Source organism: Phacochoerus africanus, chromosome 10 (assembly GCF_016906955.1).
Source record: "Phacochoerus africanus isolate WHEZ1 chromosome 10, ROS_Pafr_v1, whole genome shotgun sequence".
Taxonomy (NCBI): Eukaryota; Metazoa; Chordata; class Mammalia; order Artiodactyla; family Suidae; genus Phacochoerus; species Phacochoerus africanus.
The window spans coordinates 77168240-77189069 of NC_062553.1; the positions used below are offsets into that span (position 1 = coordinate 77168240).

General features: G+C 43.5%; 1 protein-coding gene across 2 annotated transcripts in view; it reads left to right on the plus strand.

The window, feature by feature from the left end:
- Positions 1 to 719: 719 nt before the first annotated feature.
- The window catches only part of GATB (glutamyl-tRNA amidotransferase subunit B), an 83907-nt gene continuing 63796 nt past the window's right edge, over positions 720 to 20830 (plus strand). The window contains exons 1-2 of one of the 2 annotated variants that reach the window (XM_047798471.1): positions 720 to 943; positions 2891 to 3041. In XM_047798471.1, coding sequence (XP_047654427.1) covers positions 768 to 943; positions 2891 to 3041 — 327 coding nt within the window. In that variant the 5' untranslated portion in view covers positions 720 to 767. The remainder of the gene's footprint in view (positions 944 to 2890; positions 3042 to 20830) is intronic. The other variant, XM_047798470.1, reaches the window with a different exon arrangement.

The window sequence follows — 20830 nt, forward strand, 5'->3', positions numbered from 1 at the left end:
GAGGGGCGTGGCCCTCGGCCAGTTTCCCTGGTAACTAATGATCCAATCTGTGGTAATTTTCCCTATAACTGGCAATCTCCCTTCCCTCTAGGAGTGAAGTTGGCTGGCCACATCACCACACACGGTGGGGTGTCGCTCCAGGACCTTGCTTCAAATGGGTAAGCTCCTCCATCCATTAAACCATTGATATCTCTGTTGCTGACTCTCAGCTCTGCATTTTGTCCTGAAGCTTGGCATGCACCGGGCTTGTAAGCCTGTGGGGTGCAGCCCAACTAGTAGGCATGCAAATAAGTAATTGTTGCAGGAATGTACAGATTAGTATGTGAAGTGGAAAAGTAAACAGAAAAAAAAAAAAAAACTCAGTAGGTTTGGGGTGTTTGGAAAGTCTTCCCGGAGATGTCAAGATCATTTACTTCAGCTCCAAAGGTTAACTGGGGTATAAAATCCTCACCAGCTTTCTCAACTTTAGTGCTTTGGCACCACCTGTTCTCACTCAAACAGGTGCTCAGAGATACAAAGCTTTCCAACTCCCCACTAGGAGGAGTCACACCTTCCGACCCATAAACCCTCCCCCTGTCTTCTCTATTTCTTCTTCCCTTCCGTCCCCTCCCCGCCCGGTTCCGGAAGCCTTTGAATCGCAGTGCTCCTGGGAATAGTAGTCTTCCGGTCTGAGCCTATAACATTTGATCCATTTCCAGAACTACGCTTCCCAGACAGCCTTGCGGCGGAGGGCGGCAGTGTCACCTGACCAGGACCTTGGCGCGGCAATGGCGGCTCCCATGCTACGCTGGTGCTGTCCTGGAAGGCGTTGGGCTTTCCCTCGGATTGGCGACTGTTCTCGCCACGAGAAACGGTTTCCAGCTGGGTCCACGGCCAGCGGGAAAAGGGGACAGAGCTCAGTGGCTCAGCAGCCCCTCATCACGGCCCAGAAGCCAAGGAAATGGTATATATACTATTTCATACCTTTACTGCACACTTAAGTGTGAGGTGGAACTGCGAGGCTAGGAAAATGATGCCCACTACAGTCCAGTCTTCACTCGAGACGTTTTGGTTGGCGGGAGGGTGTTGGGCTGTAAGTTGCAGCCCTGAAAGCTAAGTGGGAGTTCGATGCTGGTTCTTTGTCAGCCCCGCCCCACACAGAAACCATGGTCTTAAGACACACGGGCATTTTGGGGTAGTTCGTGAGTGTAAAATAGGGTTTTCTTGAATCGAGGGCTGCACAAGACTGAAGAGTGGAGTCGGTCACCTTAACTAATAGCAGCAGTGGCTATTAGCAGGGTCCGTAACAGTAGAAGTGGGATTTTAGTTAGCTGACACTAATTTAGCTCTACTATGGGCCAGCAGTGTTCTAAAGGTTAAAAGAAGCTTTTGCCTGCAATCTCTGGATGGCGGTGGCTTAATGTTATTGGCCAGAAATCACCACCTATTTTGTGGAGATGTTTTGTGTTGAACATGTGTGTTTAGACCTAGTAGGATGCAGCCAATACAAGAGATCTTCCTTCTTTTTCAGTATTCTCTGAACCGCTGTTTATATTTGACTATTTAAGACCTAAATAGGTTCTTTTTAATTACAGAAAAAGACATGTGTCTGATACTCAGTTTTTCCTGCGATTAAGTTGCTTTTTTTTTTTTTTGCTTTTATGTTGGAACAGAGGGAAAATGTCCGGACACATTGTTTCTATTCTTTTCATAAATGAGATTGTCTCACAGTGAATGGAAAGTATTTTTTCTCTCCTATAATGAAACTGCAAAAATACATTGAATAAGGTTTTTGTGAATGCAGAATTTGAGAAGTTCTTTAATTCTTCTCAATTACAAGTTGTGCTTCCAGTCTTTAAAAAGAAGGAATTTGTCAATACTATAGATGTGGAATCTCATGTGTTGCAATAATTGAAATAAAACTAAATGCATGTTGACAAAAATTAAGATAATATAGAAAATTTCTGGGGGAAGAGCAGGATAGGAAGAGACAGAATAGGGAGTATGTGTGCACCAAGCCATCTACAGATTGTGCGGGATACATGGGTTTCAGAGGGACTAAGCACACTTATAGGAACCCGGAGAGACCTGTCTGGAATGTTCATACAGACCCAACAGAGTAGGAGTGGCCAGAGGAGATGATTGTAGCATTTATACTAAAGTATTGTAGCTTCTTAGGTTTGATGGCAGTCAAGTGTAAAAGAGAAGAACCTGACACTAGATCTCTGGAATTTAAAGTGATTTGGGGGAACAAACAAACAAACAAAAAAACACAAGCCACATGTGATAGTTTAATGGTTTAATGGTTTCCTTTGCACAAAGTTCCCTGGAAAAGTTTCATTTAGTGGTTTTTTTCTTATATCTGTGTCACTCTGGTTACTTTACTTGTAAGCCATTGTTAGAAAATGAATTCAAAACATGACTGAGAATTACCTTTTTAAATAGTGAGGTGTGCAACTATTTTTTTAACTATAATTTCTCTGGTAGTAAAATCTTAATGTTTGTGTTATTCTAAAAACATTCACCAGCTCAGCTGTTTTCATTTCCTGAGTGATCCCTTGATAAAGGACAGTTAATTTAGGAGATGCTGCTTTTCATTAAAGTCAGCCAAGCATTCGCCACGTGATAGCCATTGCTAAATTGTTTTAACATGCCAGGTTGTTCCTTTCTGTTACCTTCCTGTTTGTTCATGCTGTAAATGAATTTTGTTTTGCCGGTCTCATAGGTATTCATTATGAATTGCTTTCGATTTAGTCACTAAGACAATAGGATGCTTTTTTTTTTAAGTAGGATATAAAATTTTACTAAGTTAAAAACAAATAGGAAATTAACATTTGTGGTTTAGGCTCATAGAAATTCACACGTAGTGACATATCTAACTACTTCTTAACCATTATGTCTTCCACTGTAGTGAACATAAATGGGCTGCTGTGGTAGGTTTGGAAATCCATGCCCAGATTTCCTCCAACTCCAAACTCTTCTCTGGATCTCAAGTCCACTTTGCAGCACCTCCCAACTCTTTGGTATCTTTTTTTGATGCATCTCTGCCTGGAACTTTGCCGGTAAGGTTTTTATTCCATGCTATTTTCATTAGAAAAGAGTCATGTTTTATTGAACACAATCAATTCTTAGGAAATACTTGTTTAGAGATACTTGTTCTCTAATACAAAGTTTAGAGAACTTTGGATTAGGTGGGATGGACTGAGTGCTTTTTAAAGACCCATCTCTGTAATTTTAAGTCTAAACGTCATCTGTTTATTCATGTGTGCATTTACTCATTTCACACACACTTTAGAATGTCCGCTAAATACTGGAGTATCTGGTTTGTGCTATGAACTGAAACAGAAAGGTGAATGGCAATCCTTGCCTTTGAGGAGTTGAAAGACTAGTTGGGGAGATGGGTCTTAGAGTGCCATCTGCTTGCTCCTGTCAAGTGCAGAGTATGGCTCTGGAGCCCTGAGGAGGGACACCTAATATAGCAAGAAAAGGACTGTTGTGAGAAATTAGGGAAGGGGTCTTGTTGCTAAAGGAGGGTTGTTGGAAGAGGTGGTGTCTGAGCTAGCCAAGAAGTTAGGTCCAGGTCAGGTGGTTACAAGGAAGAGGAGGCGGCATCTAGTCAAAGGAAGCGGTGTATGTCACATTATATTACAGTATAAGGTCAGTAATAATTGTGCTTTGTGAAAATTAGGTGGTCAATAATGGGGAAAAAAGTCAACTTCTGGAGTTCCCGTCGTGGCGCAGTGGTTAATGAATCCGACTAGGAACCATGAGGTTGCGGGTTCGGTCCCTGCCCTTGCTCAGTGGGTTAACGATCCGGCGTTGCCGTGAGCTGTGGTGTAGGTTGCAGACGCGGCTCGGATCCCGAGTTGCTGTGGCTCTGGCGTAGGCCGGTGGCTACAGCTCCGATTCAACCCCTAGCCTGGGAACCTCCATATGCCGTGGGAGGGCCCAAGAAATGGCAACAACAACAAAAAAGAAAAAGACAAAAAAAAAAGTCAACTTCATAATAAGTTAACTGTTCATTGATCTACTCATGTTCACAGAAAAAGAAGGACTTCCTGGGTCTCGTATGCTCATCAGCCAGATTTTTAGCATTTCAGTATTTTTAGCATGTAGTGTTTTCATATGGAAGGCTGGATTTTTGAAGAAAAGGATGGAAGGAACATGTGGCTAATAAATGGCTCATAGTCTGTCCAGAACATATGGTATCACCTAGGTGTGGGGTTTCCTGCCATCCTTGCAGGGAATGTGTGTGTGGTGGTGATGTGGGGGAAGGGCAGTCATGTCCCAGGTGAAATCCACACCCTCTAACATTGAAATACAAGTGAAAACTGATTGAACTGAGCACTGGCAGGCATGCAGGGGAAGGGGTGTACTTTCCCCAGTCACTGACCAGACAGAAGGTCATGGGCAGCACCTCCAATGTACTTGCCGTACCCAGCGCTTGGGTCGTACTGGGAGAGTCTCTGTCTTGGCGCTTTTTCCTTTGCTTTCTGTCGTGGAGGACTCCTCTTCCTGCAGACCACATCTAAGGTCACCTTTGATTTGCTGTTGGGTCTTCCTAGGAGAAGACAAGGATAGGTGTGTCCATCCCTCTGACTTAGAGCATCTGTTTATGGAGAGAGTGCTTTTGTTTGAAAAGAGACAATTTTTCAGTTTTAAATGTATGAATTCTGAGACTCAAATATGGTAGAAATAAAGTAATATCTATTTAGACAAGTAAATGGAAAGCAGTTTGTCATAGCTCCTCTCCTTTCTTCTTAGCTCAGAACATTTATTTTTCCACAAGGTGGCTCCTTATCAAGAGACTAGACAAAACCTCTGAGTTCTTTCTAGGTTTTCCCAGCTGGGGATGGATTATCTAGCAAGGTACTGATTATAATTCACATTTAAAATATCTATTTGCAGATTGGCGTGTTTTCCATAGATAGGCTCTTTAGTTGTGGCTAAATGTGATCAAATATTAAAGACAAATCAAAGTTACTCAATTGTCAACATGCTTTGAAAGACTTCTTGTTATGCCGCAAGGGGAAGGGACTTCCCAGTGATAAGCATATCCACATCACAGTGAAGGCGCGTGGGACATTGGAGCATTGAGAGCTTTGCCTCCATTAATTAAATGACAGCCAAAGGCTAGAAATCCAGTTTTTCTTGAGCTCGGATTTGTTTTTCCTCTTCAGAGCCTACCACACTCGTGGCTTGAGCAAACTGATGGGTTATTCTCTCAACAGAGCTAATCTGCCTCTTTTCCAGAAATGTTTCTGTCTTTAAAAGACCTATTTTAGTATGTGAGCCTAATTATACCAAAACTACCAGAATAAAATACTGTAACTCCCATGCCTCTTTAGAACCCTGTGATTTACCTATACATAGATTTTAAATATACTGGAACATTTAGACATTTGTCTTTCTCTAAGCTTGTGGAGATGGTGTTTTGATGCTCTATTATTCTGACTCTGCATTTTGTTATTCTTGTACAAAAAATGGTGACCATTTGTCACTTGCACTGATAAGATAGAAAAAGGCAGCCAAAAGAAATTATAATGTAGATTCTTTTTCTGGAGACCAAATTCATTTGCTTTCTTGGCCCATTAAAGAGAAAATATGATAAAGCGTGTCTCTCTGTAGGCATTTGATCCTCCCTCTCCCTCCATTGTGCCTTTATTCATTTGCTTAGCTGACATTTATTGGATGCCTGCCATGCACTAGTCTTCCTAGAAGCCCTGGTGACACAGCTTTGAACAAGGTAGAAGATAAGTGTGAGTCTTGTCCTCATGGACCTTGGACAAGTGAGTGGGCAATTGCAGTAGCTTTCAGTGAACCTGTTGGTAGTAGAAATACAAGGTGCTATAGGAGGGACATTGAACACAGATATAGGAAATTTGCCAAATTCAGCCAAATAAAAGTTAATAAGATGTACAAAGACCAGAAGAAAAACAGGATTGGCTTGCTATAGAAACTGAAAGAAGTTTCAAGCTTTGTAGCATAACTTGAATATGGCATGGAGGGAGGTGAGTCTGGCGTGGAAAGCACGGTCTGTACCATATAAGTCCCATAAAGGAGTGTGCATCTCGTTTGCAAAGAAGTAGGAAGATGTAAGGAGAGCACAGGGTTAAAAACTCCAGGGAATGGGGTGTTTTGAGAAGGAAGGAGTGCAGTGGTGTTGAACAAACTCAGATTCAGGTGAGGGGAAGACGGGCAGTGGCCATTAGAGTTATTAAGGGGTGTATCCTTTGCAAGAACAGCTTCAGTTGAGTGATGGGAATAGAAGGGAGATGGCAAAGATTGAGAAACTCGGGAATGTTGAAGCGTATGGGCAACTATTTTGAGCAGTTTGGCTTGGCAGTAAAAGAGATTGCAATAGGGGAAAGGAGACATGGAATCTTTTTTTATTAATCTCATTTTCCTTAATATTGGGAAATTTGAGAATGTTTAAATGCCAGAGGTCCCTGGTGGCACAGTGGTTTAAGGATCTGGTATTGTCACTGCTGTGGCTTGGGTCAGTGCTGTAGCACAGGTTCGATCCCTGGCCCTGGCACTTCCATATGCAGTGGGTGTAGACAAAAATGCTGCTGAGTTATAGTCAATAATTATGTATCATCCACTTAAAATATGTTAAGAGGGTAGATCTCATGTTAAGTGTTCTTACTGCAATAAAATACAATTAAAATTTTTTTAATGCTGATGAGAAGGAGCCAATGACGAAGGGGCAGTTGAAGAGGCTTTTGATTAATATGACAAATTAAACATATACATTTCAATCTGTCTCTCTCGCCCCACTCCAAAGAAACCTCACTGAAATGGTGGTGAAAGAATCCAAAAGTCATAAATCCATAAGAGAACAGGAGAGCCCAGAGTGCATGAAAGAAGGTAGATGGAGGAAGGCCCAACTTCACAGAACAGAGTTAATTATAGCCCAAGAGAGAGGCAGAAAGCCTGCGGGAGACACTAGTCAGAATTGAGGTGGTGTGCCCTCTGCAACCTCAGGAGGGGTCCAAATGTGAGATCAGAAGGTACTGTGGAAGGAAGGCCGGGGGAGGTGGAGACGAAGGGATGAATTCAGAATGTGGATACAGCAGACCTGAGGCCCTCTCCCTGTCCCTTGGCAGCTGCTCTACCTGCCACAGGATCTATGGTTTGGGGAGAAATTCAGCTGGAGTGTTAACACCCAGACAGAGTAAGAGGCACTGGTATTAGACAGTGTCTGTGCCCTGAACCCCAGGGCCTGCCCTGTCCCTTCCCTGCCCTGCTTGAGAGCTTAAGTGACCTGGTACAGTCATCTGTCCTTTTCCTTCCTCCCCCAAGCAGAAGTCCACAGGAACTTGTTTGGAGATTATATGTTCCCAGAGGGAAGAACTTCAGATATTGACAGTTGGGGGGAATCTTAATTTAAAAAAGGCTACCTTGCCACCTCACTGACTATCCTAGAGGGAGGGCCACCCACCAAACCACAAGCCCTGGATATTTACACAGAACTTTTAGTCAGCATTTTAGTACCTTACTTTTTTTTTTTTAAAAAACATTTTTCGGCTGTGCCTGTGGTATGTGGAAGTTCCTGGGCCAGGGATCGAACCGAACTTGCACCACAGCAGTAACCTGAGCTACAGCAGTGACAACACCAGATCCTTAACCTGCTGGGCCAGCAGGGAGCTCCAGTACCTTACTCTAAAATAGAAATCAACAGCTAAAAATGAGCAGACATTTGAAGAAATTCTCCAACGTAATGGACAGAGCCCAAAATTAAAAAGAAAACTGAAATAGACAACAAGTAATGCACAGGGTAAAAGAATACTTTAAAAATCAAAAGCTTTTAGGAGTTCCTGCTGTGGCACAGTGGGCTGAGGATGTGGTGTTGTCTCTACAGCAGCTTGGATCTCTGCTGAAGCTTGGTTTTGATCCCGAGCCCAGTACAGTGATGGAGGATCTAGTGTTGGTGCAGCTTGGATTCGATCCCTACCAGGATATTCAACATCTAATTAGTAGGAGTTCCAGAAGAGAGAAAATAGACAAGAGGAAACTATCAGATAACACAGATTAATTTCCCAGAACTGAAGGACACAAGTTTCCAAATTAGAAGGGTCTGCCAGTGACCTGGTGCAAGGAATAAAAATAGCCTCTCATGGAGGCTTGTCATGAAGTGTTAGAACACCAAGGGTAAAGATGAGATACTAGAACTCAAAGAGTGGAAAAGTCACCCAAAGAACTGGCAGTTGGAAAGGCACTAGACATCTAAAAGCAGCGCTTAAAGCTGGAAGGCGATGGAATGGTGACTTTAAAAATCTTAGGGAAAAGATAACATTCTAACTTAGAGTTCTGTATCCAGCACTCTAAATCAAGAATGATAGTAGAATGATATTTTCAGACAGGAAGGTTCTCAAAAAATTTTCCTTCCGATAAACCGGAACCTGCTGGAGTCGTGGAGAGGTTCCGGGTTGCCAGCTGTGCAACAGGCTCAGAGGGCCTGCTGGGAGAGGAGATGGCTTCAGAACAGAGAGGTTTCAAGAAAAAAAGGAAAGTGGAGTGGGAATAGCAGATACCTAATGCTTGTGTAGAAAAGAGATTTTACATAGAAACTGGAGTCTTTGAGAATAATCAGCAGTTGGCAATAAAAATGAAGCAAGAGCTAAAAGAAAAAACCTGTCAACTCAAGGAAAAAAACAGAACGTTCAAGAAAGGAAGACTAATCAAAGTCTACTTGACAAACAGATCAGCAGAGAAACATATTTACATAATAATTGAAACACCAATGCTGGTTTAACAAAAACTGTGATATAATTGGGATATTGACAAGTAAAAGAACTAAATTCTTATCTGGAGGTCTTAATTGGAGGCCATTCCCTAAATTGACAAAGAGAGAAAAAAATAATATAAGAATATGCTTTAGGAATAAAAAATGCACAGATTAGGCAAGCCCCTTTTCCCTTTTCAGGCCCTAAGTTGATTGATTGGTTTTTGGTATTGTTCTATGGCTGTTATTTCTTTTATTTTTAAATTTTTTAAAAAAAAATAAGGCAATGAGTGAAAGATTTAGAGCTCTCAAAAGATAGATTATTAGGCAAAAGATTTTTCAACAAAAAGTTTAAAAAATGTTTTGTATAAAGATAGTATCAAGTAACGATATTACCTCTACTGGCTTCTCAAGCCTTCTGCGGGTGCAGTATCTCTCTTTTTGTTCCCCAAGTTCGAACAGTGACAGCAACCCACCCCACCGCCATCCACCACCTGTAGCTCCCATGGTTACCCCGCTTTTAGGAGGAACAGGCTCATCCGCATTTCCGATGATTCACACCCAAGTTCAAGCATGTGACCTGAGTCCCTGCTTTTTCCACTTCATTGTCATTCAGGTCATGGGAGGCTTGTGCTGAGGGGCAGCCTGTTTTGTTCTTGAATAGAAATATGATCAAGTAGCAAGCACAGGTAAAGTCCATGGGACAGAATAAGATAGAAAAGAATTGCAAAGCAGTTCACCTTGTAACATATAAATTATCTCTTGCAAATGGCAGGGGCCAAATCTGGTAGCTCTGTGTCCTAAAAACAAGAACTCTGGATCAGTGTGTAAAGTTCTTCTTTTCCCCAGATTAAGGAAGGATTGTCACATGGCAGATGGCCAAGAGCCTTGGCCAGAAGTGATGGATTTTCCAAAGGTCCCCTGGCACAGTGTATCACTTAAAAATAGGAAGATAAATACCAGACATGGCAGCTCAAAGATGGGAACGTGGTTTAGGATTTGGGTGTGTGTCGGGGTGGGGGTGGAGTTGGTGGGAACTATTGCTTTTCATTATAAATTATTTCAAAATACATGCTGGTAGTACTTTGTTAAACAATTCAAAGTTAGGTTTAGAGGAGCGACATACCCTAGAAAGCGGGTGGTGTCCCTGGAACACAGGGAGAAAGAGGCTCTCCCACTGGAACCTCAGGGAAGGTGGGGGTCCCTCCACCGGCAGCTCACAGCAGCTTTGGGGGCTGGGTGCTGGGTGCTGGAAGCTTGAGGATGCTCGCGTCTGATCTCTCCTTCTCTAGCCAACACTGTGTCTTGCATCTCAGCCTCCTTTCTGGTGCTCTTTCCTGCCTCTGTTGGCAGCCCCTGCCTTCTGGGTCTGTGGGGCCACTCTCTCAGCTTTTCTGCGCCTCCAGTCACTGTTTCTCCCTGGCTCCTTAGCCGCAGTGTGGAGTCCCAGGCTGATGGTTCTGTCCACTGTGAAGATGTGATTCCATTGTCCTGAGGCCCCTGGTACAGTTGATGAGAGTTCAGCAGCCTTTTAGGAAAGCCCTTTGTCCTCTCTGATAGCCGTAGCCAGGGTATGTCCAGGTTCAGGTTTGTTTTAATTTATTCCGCTCAGTACTCGGTGTGATTCCTCCACTTGAGGACTTGACCCTGGACTGAGGTCATGTCTTTGGGATGAATTCACGGTGGCTCTCTTGGGACCCAGTGGGTTTTATTGAACCATCATCTCTGAGTTCATTTATCAGCTCCCAGCTCTCAAAAAGCACAGATAGTGCCACCCTTCAAGCCCCACGTCACCTCCAGGAACAGGGCTACTGGCTCTGATTGCTCAAGGCTTTTCACCCATGGCTTGAGGTGGGGGCACCTCCATGTCACCTTCTCTGTGGGTGGCCTAAGATTTTCCTGGACCAGGATTTTGTGGCTCCCAGGTCCCCGCCCCGATGGAATCCCAGCCTTTACTTTTCTGCCATAGGTGCTTTAAATCACCAACATCTGGTGTGTCTTCAGCTTGGTTACCAATGTTAGTAGTAAAATCAACTAACACCAAGTACTTCTCTTTACGTGTGTGACCTTATTTTAACCTCGTAAATACTGTGAGGCAGCTCCCGTCATTATCCCTGTTAGAAAGTAAGTGGAGAAGCCAGATTCGAACCCAGCATCCTGGCCTCCAAGTTCATACTCTTAACCCCTTTGCCATCCTGCCTCTTGCAGTTACCCCTGGACAAGGCGTGGCTTTAAACTCCCACTTCTGTCATGGGCCCCGGGAGGTTTCCTCTCTTGTTTTGGAGGTTGGCTGTGCATGTAATGTCTGTGCGTTCAGAGGCAATGCCTCTTGTCACTCCCATCTCCAGCCTATGCCTCCCGGCATGTCTGTACCACCAGCTCTGGATCTGCACCAGTGGTGACAGTCCCCACCCCCCCCCCTTTCTGATTAGTGACCCTTCTGAATGTTTCTTAGGACTCCAGGCATTTTATCTTCTTATTTTACCTTTAGTTTCAGAATTAGGTAGAATCCCATCATAAATCTTGAGACTGAAAAGGTCACTTGGCCTATTTTTTGGCTTATAGGCAGGATTACAGCCAAACGAAGGACAGCATTCTTTGTTTTCATTAGCGGGCCTTCAGCCTCACTCATTATTTTGGCCTCGTAAGACCTCTTCCTCTGGTACAGAGTCTTTCTTAATTAAATAATTATTTGTCGATAGACTTAGAGACAGATTCTTAGGTTATTTACTTCAAGTCAGTTATTTCCTATTAATGTCATTCCAACTGTCATAATATTTTGTATGTGAGGTGTGAAATGGGAAGAAAAATAGGAAAGAAGATATATTTGTTTGATAAAATGTCATGAGATTTACATCTCTTTGTGTTTCCTCGTTTGCTAATGTTGCCAGAAACGGCGCCTCAGCAAGGCATCAGGTCTCTTGGAAATTGATGGCCGTGCAGCCTGCGTGCTCTCTCTCTCACACACACACTCACTCTGGTGTCCATCCCTGTGCAGGAGAAAAAGAAGGGAACACAGTTGCTCTGCTGATGCCACAGTGGGTGGCAGCTGTTGGGTGGCTTGTCCGTCTGTGCCAGGGGTACCTGAAGGTCATGGTCAGGCTGAGAAACTGGTTGATTTCATTTCAAAAAAGAACGGAACTAATAGCTCTGCTCTTTTGGTGCCTGTTTGGAAGTAATAATCTGTACCTAACATGAAACCCCACCTAGTTAGTCCCCATGACCTTTTCTTACATCCAGACCTGAGGACAGGGCTGCAGAAGCTGTTTCCCCCATGTGCATGCAAAAATAGTCTCCCCTTTTTTCAGGATGGGCCTGTCTGTAAAAGCATTGAGGGTTTCTATAGCAGGGGTGTTTGAGATTGGCCCTGGCAGTGATGGCCCGAAAACTGGGCCTGGGATATTGTTCACCCCATTTTACAAAGCTTGCTTTTATTCACAAGAGTATTACTGGGATTAGCAAACAAAGGGGATATGAAGAGGGAGGAAGATCTGATGTGAATAAATCTGATATGATGCCTGCCTTCTGGGGACTAACAAACAATGCAGTTACCATGCTTTTCACTGGAGATTTCTTCTTGAATGTGTATGCAAATCGCTCTGAAAGGGCTCTTACCCCTTTAAGCAAGGACCATGTGAATGCTTTTATAAAGTACTCTAGATGAATTTATTTTTAAAATTTCTTATGGCAGACTTACTTAAAGCTGGTCAATCTACACTCTTCTAGCTTTCTGAATATTAACAGGTATCAGTAATGACTTTTGTTTTGAAGCATCTAATAGATTTAGAAATACTTAACTAGTTCTAGTGAGCATTAAGCTGAAGCTTTTCTGACCCTTAATTCTCAGTGTAACTGCGAAAGTTGTTTTCAACTCAAAACTTTGAAATGAAATAGAAATTCAAGAAAACAGCATTCAGGAAAAGTGTTTGAATGCATACCTTTATAATCAAATCTATACTTACCTCTTGGTCCAATCACACTTTAAATGACGTTTAGTTATTTGACTGAGAAGACAAAATGTGACAGTTTCCTATTAAAATGTTTTTCCATTTCAGTGATTTGCTTTAATGTAATCTTTGGAACTCATAATTACATGGTGTTTTTAGCCGCTCATCTTGCCACTCCCTGAGCTACTGTCACAGTTCCCCCCTCCCCCCTCCCCCCTGTTCCTCTGTCCAGTGGCGTTGTTCCAGGGGTGCAGTATTCTGCCCTGTGACCCCAGCCTTGGAGACGAGGTGTCTGTGAGCTCATGCACGCAGATGCAGAGAGGCTCCCAGTCAGCCCATAATCTCTTTGGATGGTCCATGCTTGCCCACTGATGTCATCTGCTTGCTGTCCCCATGGACTCGATGACTCACTGCCGTGATGGGCCTCCACGTCCAGGAGGCAGCCTGACCCCTCCTCCCCTCCTCTCAGGAGGCGTTGATTCCTTTGCTGCCACAGATCTCTTCCCAGCATTTAGGTTTAGGGGGTTCTCGAAAACCTCCCTCTTCACAGCCCTCCTCCCCACCCCCACCCCTGCTAGTCTCATGTGCAGTTTTCCTCACACGAAATCGAACGATGCTTTCTTGTCGTAAACGTGCAGCTTTCAGACAGCTGACTGACCATCCATTAATGTGTGTTGTGTGTGGGGAGTTCTTTGTTTGATGAATAGGTTCTAAAAAGCAGTTCATGGGTCTTTCTTGGGCCACTCGCAAAAGATCTGTGGTACCTTCCACAGAACGTGCATGTAACACCCATGATAAGTATTTCTCTATGTAATCACAGACACTTAAGTGCACATACGTGAGGCCACATGAAAGCATTCTCCAGGTATCTAAAAGCCTTTTGATATTTTTTAACTTCTTTATGGGAATCTTTCTAAAATGCCTTCTCTACTTTTCTGCTTTTGAATAGGGTATATGGAACATAAGCTAAACTTTTCTTGATTACGCAAGAATATCAGCAACATATTATTGTAGTATAAAGGTACCTTCGAGGTCTGTTGAGATGTCTTAAGTTACCTGATCCTACAGGAAAAGGCAAGAGAGCCATTCTTTTTAGATTTCATATTATAGTCTGTTCCCTTGTGACTGCAGTCATCTACCCCTCACCTCCTTTGTTAAGCTACCATCAGTATATTTGATCCTAGAAATCCCTTCTTGCTCATTTTTCACTTCTCAGTTATTACTTCTGATTTTCTGTAAATAAGACCAGGCTCTGAGACCTGTCCTACAAAAAAAAAAAAAAAAACCTGGGAGTTCCCATTGTGACTCAGCAGGTTAGGAACCTGATTGGTCTTCATGAGGATGCGGGTTTAATCCCTGGCCTTGATCAGTGGGTTAAGGATCTGGCGTTGCCATGAGCTGGGGTGTAGGTCACAGATACGGCTTGGATCTGGTGTTGCTGTGGCTGTGGTGTAGGCTAGCAGCTGCAGCTCCTGTTTAACCCCAAGCCTGGAACTTCCTAATGCCACAGGTGTGGCTCCAAAAAGAAAAAGAAGAAGAAAGCCCATGAATGGTATGAAGCTAGTTAGCTTTTCTTCCTGGAAGAGATCCTGGAAATCATTCAGTTTTGTCCTTTTAACTTAGACAAGAGAACTGCTGTAGTGACTTGTCCACTTGTCACTCAGTCACTTCATGTACCAATCAGATTTGAGCTCATGTTTCTGATCTCAATTTAACGCTCAGCCTCCAGTCTCTGTTCTACCATACGTGCTGTCAGTCTGATTTATGTAGGTGCTATTATTTTGCCGGTGTGTCAATGTTGCAAAACTTGAATACCATTTACATGTCTCTGTGATACATTAATAGACATCTGTCCTCTTGTTTATACACACAGAGGCATGACTGTTCGGCCTTGATGCTGATTGTATGTGCTGTTCATTAATTACAATGTCCACTAGCTGAGAGATCTCAATACGGGGAGAGAGAAAAGACCAAGAGTGCTGCTTCAGAAGGAGGAAAGGGCGAAAGGAGATCTAACCTAATAAGCTACCAGCTCAGTGCCCTGGGCTCTGGATTTTTCCTGACCTTCCACTAAAAGAGCAGCCCTGACTCTGGCTCCCAGCTGTACATTGCACCTTGCAAATACTGGTCATAATAGAAAATTCTTTTAGGATCTTTTATCTATGCTTCAGCCTGGGAAATTTTCTCTATGGTGTCTTCCTGTCCACTAATTCTCTTTGCTATATATGCTCTTCTCTTTAATATATTCATTAAGTTTTTTATTTCACTGAGACTATCTTTTGTTTACAGAATTCTGTTTTTCTCTTTTAATTTCTCTCCTGTCTTTTTGAAATACTTTGTTCCTTTTTCATGTATTCAGTTCTTTTTTTTTTTTTTTTTTTGGCTTTTTGCCTTTTCTAGGGCTGCACCGGTGGCATATGGAGGTTCCCAGGCTAGGGGTCTAATCAGAGCTGTAGCTGCTGGCCTACGCCACAGCCACAGCAACACAGGATCTGAGCCGGAGTCTGTGACCTACACCATAGCTCAGGGCAACACTGGATCCTTAACCCACTGAGCAAGGCCAGGGACCGAACCTGTAACCTCATGGTTTTTAGTTGGATTCGTTAACCACTGAGCCATGACGGGAACTCCTGTATTCAGTTCTTTATTTCTTTTTCTCTCTTTTTCTTTTTTTAGGGCCACACCCTTGGCATGTGGAGGTTCCCAGGTTAGGGGTCGAATCGAAGGTCCATCTGCTAGCCTACACCACGGCCACAGCAACAGCAACACAGGATCTGAGCCCCGTCTTCGACCTACACCATAGTTCACTGCAGTGCTGGATCCTTAACCCACTGAGCGAGGCCAGGGATCAAACCTGCAACATCATAGTTCTCAGTTGTATTTGTTTCCCCTGCGCCACATTGGGAGCTCCCAGTTCTTTATTTCTGTAGTAATTTTAAATCTATTTATTTTATATTCTATGTTCAGAAATCCTATTACCTGAAATTCTTAGGCTATCTTGCTCTGCTTTTTATGTGTCTCCTGATTCTGGCCAATGGTAGATGATCTTCTTGTGTATTTTGTAACTTTGTGTCATGAAGTCATCTCCGACAGGGTTCTATTCATGAGAATCCTGTGGCTGGGTTGAGAACAAGTCTCTCCAAAGAGATTTGACTTTGGCTTTTGCCAGATCACCCAGGTCTAAGCCATTTTTCACATCTATCTCTTAGAAAGTTTCCTGGACCAGAGAATTAGTAAATTTGAGCCCTAGGTTTGCCTGAGGGTGGGTTGTGACAATTCTTAGGCAGACTTTTTCATTTAGTTTTAACTGAAGTCTGGGCTGAGTCTTTGCTAAGATTGAAACTTGGCAGGAAGGAACAGAGGGTTTGACCACATAGCCAGGGCTGTGAGGATGGGTGACTTGGACCCAGAATAGGGCAGGAAAGGCCTCTTTACATTTCTCTCTGGCTTCACTTCCTCCGCCACTAAGATATACCTCCTCTCTGGTGGCAGTTGAGGCTGGGTTCTGTACGCCTCCCAGCTCCTCTTATCTGTCCTCTTGTCACAGACAGAGATCAAGTGATGGTGCTCTTTCTAGACTCTCCTGAGTTGTGCAAGGATGCACACTCACCCACTGCCTTTAAACACCATCACTTTCTGGAGTTCCTGTTGTGGCTCACTGGTTAGTGTTGGAAATCACAATAACTCTGGCTCGGGTCGTCAGTGTCAGAAAGTGAGACACATGGACAAGGAGAAATCTCGACAAGGTTCTTTACTTCTGCAGAAGGGCGTGGGCACTCCAAAAAGTATGCGCACCGAAAAAAGGACCCTTCCCTATTTATCCAGGTGATGTACCTGTCCCCTTCCCATTGGTCAGGTCAGGGCGCACACTCTTCCCGGTTGGCTAATTTGAAACAAATTGTTACTGGGAGAAGCGGGAAAGGGGAGGGTGGGAGTTGCAGGAAGGCGAAACTGGAGCAAAATGAAGTAACCAAGATTTCCTTTGATAGAAAAGACATTATGTTACTTTCCACATTACTGAACCCAACTAGCATTCATGAGGATGCAGGTTCAATCCTTGGCCTCGCTCAGTGAGTTAAGGATCTAGTGTTGCCATGAGCTCTGTTGTAGATCGCAGACATGGCTTGGATCTGGTGTTGCTGTGGCTGTGGCTTAGGCTGGCAGCTACAGCTCTAGTTGGACCCCTAGTCTGGGAACCTCCATGTGCTGCAGGTGCGGCCCTCAAAAGACAAAAAAAAGAGGTCTTCACTTTCCAAAAGCAGTTCAGCCTTAGTAAATTGTCCCCTTCACCTCTGTGTGGAAGTGGCAGTGCCATCTTGTTCCTCTCAAGGAACAGCAGAAAGCTGGACAGTAGGAGTTCTCTTGTGGTGCAGCAGGTTAAGGATCTGGCGTCGGCACTGCAGCAGCCCGGGTTCGATCCCTGGCCCAGGAACTTCCACATGCCATGGGTGCAGCCAGACAAAAAAAGTAAGACAGTGGAGTTGGGAGGAAGAGCCGGCTGTGGCAGAGAGAACCTGCCTGAAGCTGAGGGTTTGTCTTCCCCTTGAGGCACCCTGGGCAGCTTGTGTGGCCTTCTCTCCAGGTGACCTTCAGACTCGTCCCTGTTCTGGCACCAGACAGCATGCCTATCTCCCCAGAGATTCATTTCAGAGTAAGAAACCCCAGGATTAGGCTTAGAAGGAGCTTTTTTTTTTTCCATTTCCACATCCCCTTACATGGGGTTATTTTCCCCTCAAAATATGCACTTGGGTGAGAGATGGAGCAAAAAAAACATCAAGCAGGGGGAGAAAGGCTGTACTTAGAATTCTTAGCTGTTTAAAATGAATTTGGTACACGACTGCACCCAAAAGTCTGTAGTAGTAGAAAATGAGGTGGGAACATGTAGAAAATTAAATATAAACAAAGATGCCCAGGAGTTGAAAGCTTAAAGGTTTTTTGTTGATATAAATATATAGTAGTTAAAAAAATTACCTAACAGTGTTCTGTGACACAGCTTTTGTCTCTGCCATTGAAGTGGCTCATATGGGTTTTTGTTCTGGTGATTTATACTAGAAGCCTATAATAAAAATGCAGCCTGAAATCATGCAGCTGGGTACCATTCATTTTTCTTCCATGGACAGTTCCAGGGCTTAAAAAATTGCAGCAGACCTGTGAAAGCTCTTTGCTCACAGGAAGTGCATGCCTGGCCACTGCAGCTGCCCTTCTGAGTTTCTTCTGCTCTGTGGAGTCATTGGTGATGCTGGGGTGGAGGGGTTCTGGGTTGGTTTAATGAGGACTAGAAAAGAGTTTCCAGGATGATGATGTGCAGTTTTAGAGAGTCAGTAAAAATAACACTCCCTTCCCCTCGTGAGTCAGAACCATTTGAGAAGTCAGTGTAGAATTCCGACAGATGAGGTGAACCCACCAGCTTTTTGTTTATTCTTAGGGTTTTTTTTTTTTTTTTGTGGGTTTTTGTTTTGTTTTGTTTTTTGTGGCCATGCTTACAGTGTGTGGAAGTTCCTGGACCAGGGCTTGAATCTGTGCCATGGCTATAACCAGAGCCATAGTAGTGAACGCTCTGAGTCCTTAACCTCCTGAGCCACCAGAGAACTCCAAACCTACCAGCTTTTTTTTTTTTTTTTTAATAACCAATAATAGCTTGGTTATTATCCAGATGGCTTCTAGTATCTTCTGCCTAAGTCGAACTCAGCTCTCCAAAAGCATAGGCCTTTGACTTGCAGAAAGCTTATCATGTGGCCAGAGTGGACCAGGATATACCATCTCAGTGGGCATGCTGATCAGAAAGAGCTGAGACAGGCTTTGTTCTGCTGATTTATACTAAATCCTGTAATAAAAATGCCCAGCTATAAGGAGCCAACCACATGTATTCCGTTCCTTTTTCCAAAGTCATGATTCAGATCACTCATCTTTTGGGGACAAAAGAATAATTGAATAGAGGGCAAAATCCAGCCCCATGGACACATGGGGACAGGAGAATGAGGATGCCCAGTTCTGCCCTCAAAATCCTGAGCCAGGGAGTTCCCGTCATGGCACAGCAGCAACGAATCTGACTAGTATCCATGAGGATGAGGGTTTGATCCCTGGCCTTGCTCAGTGGGTTAGGGATCCAGCATTGCCATGAGCTGTGGTGTAGGTTGCAGATACAGCTTTGATCTGGTGTGGCTGTGGCTGTGATGTAGACTGGCAGTTGCAGCTCAGATTCGATCCCTAGCCTAGGAACCTCTCTCTGTTTGCCGCAGGTGCAGCCCCAAAAAGACAAAAAAAAAAAAAAAAATCCTGAGCTGGTTTTACTGCATCTGCATTGCATCTGGAAGTGAGACACTCTTCTTGGGTGGGTTCTGTGGAATTCTTTCTCCACGTGACAGGTGTATACGCTTGTCACCTGAGGCCATTGGGATGGGTCTGTCTTTCTTGGTCATTTTCAGTTATCGAAATGTTTAGTGTGGGTGGAGGAGTTGGCTATTAGGTGCAGCATCTTGAGGAATGTTTTTCTTTAGCTTTTTAAAAAAATCCCAGCCAAGGATGGAAGTCATTTGCCATTGGCATCTCAGATGTGGCAAACAGAGGCCTAGTGACACTGGCATCGTTAGCGTCATCAGGCTGGTCTCCTCTGAAGAGCATTCTGTTAGTTACAGCAGAGGGTCGGTGCTCTTGAGCTTTCACACGCTTTCCACCCTGGTTACATTGTTGTCATAAGGTCTGGAGCTGGGCAGGGAGAGTAAGTAGGAATCAGAAACATTAATGTTCCCAGGAGCCTCAAAAATGCTCTCTTCCAAATTTCGATGCATGCATCTCTTTCACAAGTATAAAAGCAGGAAGCATAATCCATCTAGAGTCTTTGCCATCTCTGCAGCTTTCTTAGGAGATGCACACAGGCAGTAAGTAATACGAGATTTCCAACTTCTAGGCCACCCCAGTGAGCAAGGTCAGAGGCTCCAACCCCAATTGATAAGAGACGAAATTGAGGGCCTTTTCGACTTGCCCAAGGACACAAGCAGGTCAGGAGCCCAGTTAAAAGTAGAAGTGAGAATTGCCTGGTTCCCATCCTCAGCATAAAGCACCCGGCTACATCTCCTTCAGAGGTATTTGCTAAGTGGTCATTTCCGACAAAACCCAAGAGGGAATTTTGCCTTTACAGCTGCTTGTAAACATTTAAGATGCCTGTCGTCACCCAGAACCTTTGTTTACTTATCACCACTAGCTAGTGCTCTTATTTACATGTTTCATGTTCTCTTGCGTTTTTACTTTTATGCAGAGAGGTTAGTGTATGTGAACGCACTTCATAGCTCCCGAGTGGCAGCTATGAAGAGTTACTTGGTATTATTACATTCCTCATATTCTTAACTTTGCGTCATGAAAACAATAATACGAGAGTGCTTCCATTTTATAGTGGCCAGTAGGAGTCAACACTTAAAATGGCACAGCTCACAACAGCATGAATAACAATTAATAGGAAGTTCTCCATCACAGACGTCGGTCAGAGAAGCACAAATAGAGAAATGACATCTATGTTTACATATTACGTGATGTTACATATTACATGTGTGTGAGGCAACAGAATGGTCACATGAACAGAAAATACCCATGTAAGTTTGGGGGAAACTAAAAAGTATTTTCAACTAGCAAAGATATAATTGGGGAAACTTATTTTCCTACCAGATAAAAGAACATGTTTTTCCTTCATATTCTTGATATTTTTTATATGTGTGTGTGTGTATGTAATTATATTAATTCTGTATATTCAGGATTTATATATGCAGCTTATATGCAGATGCTACCGAATTCCCTGCTAACAGGTTTTTCGCAGGTAAAATGAAATGGTAGTCCTGAGAGAGTTGCACGGTACTTCATTATCTACACAAGAAACTTAATGTGTTCCATTACTTAACTATGGCATAGGTAAGATTAGGCAGAGTATATAGAATGTTTCCTTTCCTCAGCTCATTCTCAGCAGCAGGGAATGGCAGCCTCTGATACACATGTATGGTTTACACCTTAGAATCAGTTTAAACCGTCCAGCCTCCTCTAGGCTCTCTCCCCAACTTGAGGATTGTAACATCTCACCATCCTCTTAGGTAGGAGGATCATCTACTCCTTTCTACCTCTCCTAACCTTTTTCTTTTGGAAAAATTCGAACTTGTAGAAAAGTTTAAAGAATAGTACATTGAACCCCCCA